At 39.0% G+C, this 2,490-nt stretch overlaps 1 protein-coding gene across 1 annotated transcript; it reads left to right on the top strand.

The window, feature by feature from the left end:
• Positions 1-369: 369 nt before the first annotated feature.
• Positions 370-1,263, top strand: LOC106093285 (uncharacterized). Its single transcript, XM_013260337.2, has 2 exons — positions 370-872; positions 931-1,263. The coding sequence occupies exons 1-2, from the start codon at positions 486-488 to the stop codon at positions 1,246-1,248; spliced, it is 705 nt and encodes a 234-aa protein (XP_013115791.2). The 5' UTR covers positions 370-485; the 3' UTR covers positions 1,249-1,263.
• Positions 1,264-2,490: the final 1,227 nt, after the last annotated feature.

Genomic DNA, 2,490 nt, shown 5'->3' with positions numbered 1-2,490 from the left:
TTCCAATTCCTCGGTTTTACTTCTTCAGAAGCCCCATTTTTATACGATTTTACAAAAGAAAAACAAACAAAATCTAAGTTCTTCCTTGAATTAAAATGAATACTAATGGGTCAAAGTTTTTATTTCGAAACATTTTATTTGTTTTGTTACTACCTCTTTTTATTTCCCCCATTTTGTTTTTTTTATCGTCCTACAAATAATTTAACTGGGTTATTTTCCTATCCTATTTATATCGTAATCATTGTACAAACAAAATTTGACATGTTTGAGCTATGATATGAGGCCAAAATCGATGGGGTTTTTTTAAATCATTAGTGATGGACACATACATTAGCAAATTGAATTAATTCGATTTGCCTATGGTATATAAACCTTTGTCTTCAAATAGCAACGAACAGTTATTGCGAAATTTGTTAGGAATCATATTGTCGAACAAATATAGCTGAAGTGATTAAACGAAAAGTTTTAGTGACCAAATACGTAATATGAGCATACGGAAGAGTTTTATTGTTTTCACCATTGCCTGTCTGGCTTTGGCTAAGGCAAACCCACAAAACATCAACGCATTACTCCCAGAACGCAGCATCTTGAATTTTATGGCAAGTTCGAGTCAAACGCTACAAGATAACCCTACCCAATCTTTGGCATGTTTCAACTACTATATTCCCCTGATCGATGAAGTTGCCCAGGAGTATCAATATGACTTGAGCAACTGCTCTTCTAACTTCCAGAAGTCCCAACAGTCTGCCATCGACGCTACAGTCGATGAACGTAACCAATTGGCGAAGACTGTAAATGGCACCTGTGCTGTTCTGGTACAATGCGAGAATGAAGACACAGCCGACGATATCTTCCAATGTTATATCAATCAGGTGGGTTATTTATATTCAAAGTTGGGAGAATGATTGCCAATTTTGCTTTTGTTTTTAGGGACCCGTCGAAGCTAAAGCCTTGTATGGTGTCGCCACCAATGCTACTTCCCAATATGCTGCTCTCGAGGAGCTGATTCGTCAGGCTCAGAATATACAAGACATGTGTAACACACAAGCTAAAGTTAAATACGAAAATAATTCTACACAAGCCTATGCGGAATTGAATTCCTGCATTTTGAATAATACCCCCATTCCATCATCAACTGTAGCACCACCGTCATCACCATCATCCTCTGCATCAACTGATAATACCTCTTCATCTGCTTCAACGGCTGCCGAAACATCTACTGCTCCTCCTACTACCACTTCTGCATAGTATAATGAGAGCATGTCCGGGCCCTTCCAATATTTGTATAATTTTTAATTTGGAAATGTCGAAAAGAACAAAAAAAAATATATATATATAAACAGTGCCATAGTGATTAATAAAAAACAGCTTGCTTCAAAATCTTCTCTAGTTTTCGTCCCCAACGGCGAATTGCTGCAACAAAGCATCTTTTTTGTGAACTTGATATGTCAAAATTTGTAAACAGGGCGAAGAAAATTCGATTCGCCCTGACCAAGGCGTATTTAATATGATGGCCGCATCGGCGAATTGCTACAACGAAGCATCTTTTTTGGGAATTTGATATGTCAAAGTTTATAAGCAAGGCGAATAAAATTCTATTCGCCGTGACATTTAAAAATTTCGGCAAATTTGCTTCGACCAATCAGAGCAGGAACTTTATTTATTTTTGAGTGTCAAGTAAGAAAAAACAAATTTTAAAATTTACAAAATTCCTATTAGCTGCAATGGTTTAACCCAAAAAACCACCAAGATGACAGGCTTAAATAGCATCCACTAGGTTATGGTAACGGTAGATTGTTAGCAAGTCAAGCTGACATTCAATGTTGCAAAATAATTAGCTTTCTACTAGCAAAGAGCTCAAATAGGAAGATTGTGACTAGAGCTCAATCACCACAATAGGTCAATAGAAGAGGACAGTTAAAGTTTGTTAGCTACTAAGATGACGTTGTCATTATGGTGTGTGGTCGCATGCCAATATTGACCAATGGGCTTTATGTATCTCCCGAAAGATAAAGTTTGTGCAATTCACCAATACGAGGTAACTTGGTGTGTTCAGGGTATCTCACCTAGATAGGATGGAGCTCGCTCCCATTGCAATGTTAGGTCTTTGATGTCGCCCTGGACACAGGACGGAATTACGTGATGTGTGGGGATGAGGATGAGTTATAGGTGGTTGAGCACCTTGTAGCGCTGAACCTCAAGCTCTAGATCATGTAGATCTATCTTAAGGCTTCTGGGCGGTGGATATCTATCCACAAGACGACGATTTGAATGGTTTCTGCGATAACAGCCCAAAAGGTATTGCTTAGACAGCATGTAGTTATGTCTTCGCACTGGTAGGATCTTTGTCTCCTGAAGGAGGTGATCCACATGAGAACTGAGGAGACAGCCCGTCGCAGTTCGGAGGGCGGCATTCTGACAGATCTGAATATTATTCCACTGCGTGTCACAAAGTTGACGAGACCACACTGGCGCTGCATGATTTACCAC

Source organism: Stomoxys calcitrans, chromosome 4 (assembly GCF_963082655.1).
Source record: "Stomoxys calcitrans chromosome 4, idStoCalc2.1, whole genome shotgun sequence".
Classification (NCBI taxonomy): Eukaryota; Metazoa; Arthropoda; class Insecta; order Diptera; family Muscidae; genus Stomoxys; species Stomoxys calcitrans.
This window is presented reverse-complemented; position numbering and strand designations above follow the sequence as displayed.

Excerpts from the sequence above, each read along its gene's own strand:
- LOC106093285 (XM_013260337.2), top strand. The coding sequence starts at position 486 with ATGAGCATACGGAAGAGTTTTATTGTTTTCACCATTGCCTGTCTGGCT. Across the intron at positions 873-930 it reads TCCAATGTTATATCAATCAG|GGACCCGTCGAAGCTAAAGC; the intron begins GTGGGTTATTTA and ends TTTTGTTTTTAG.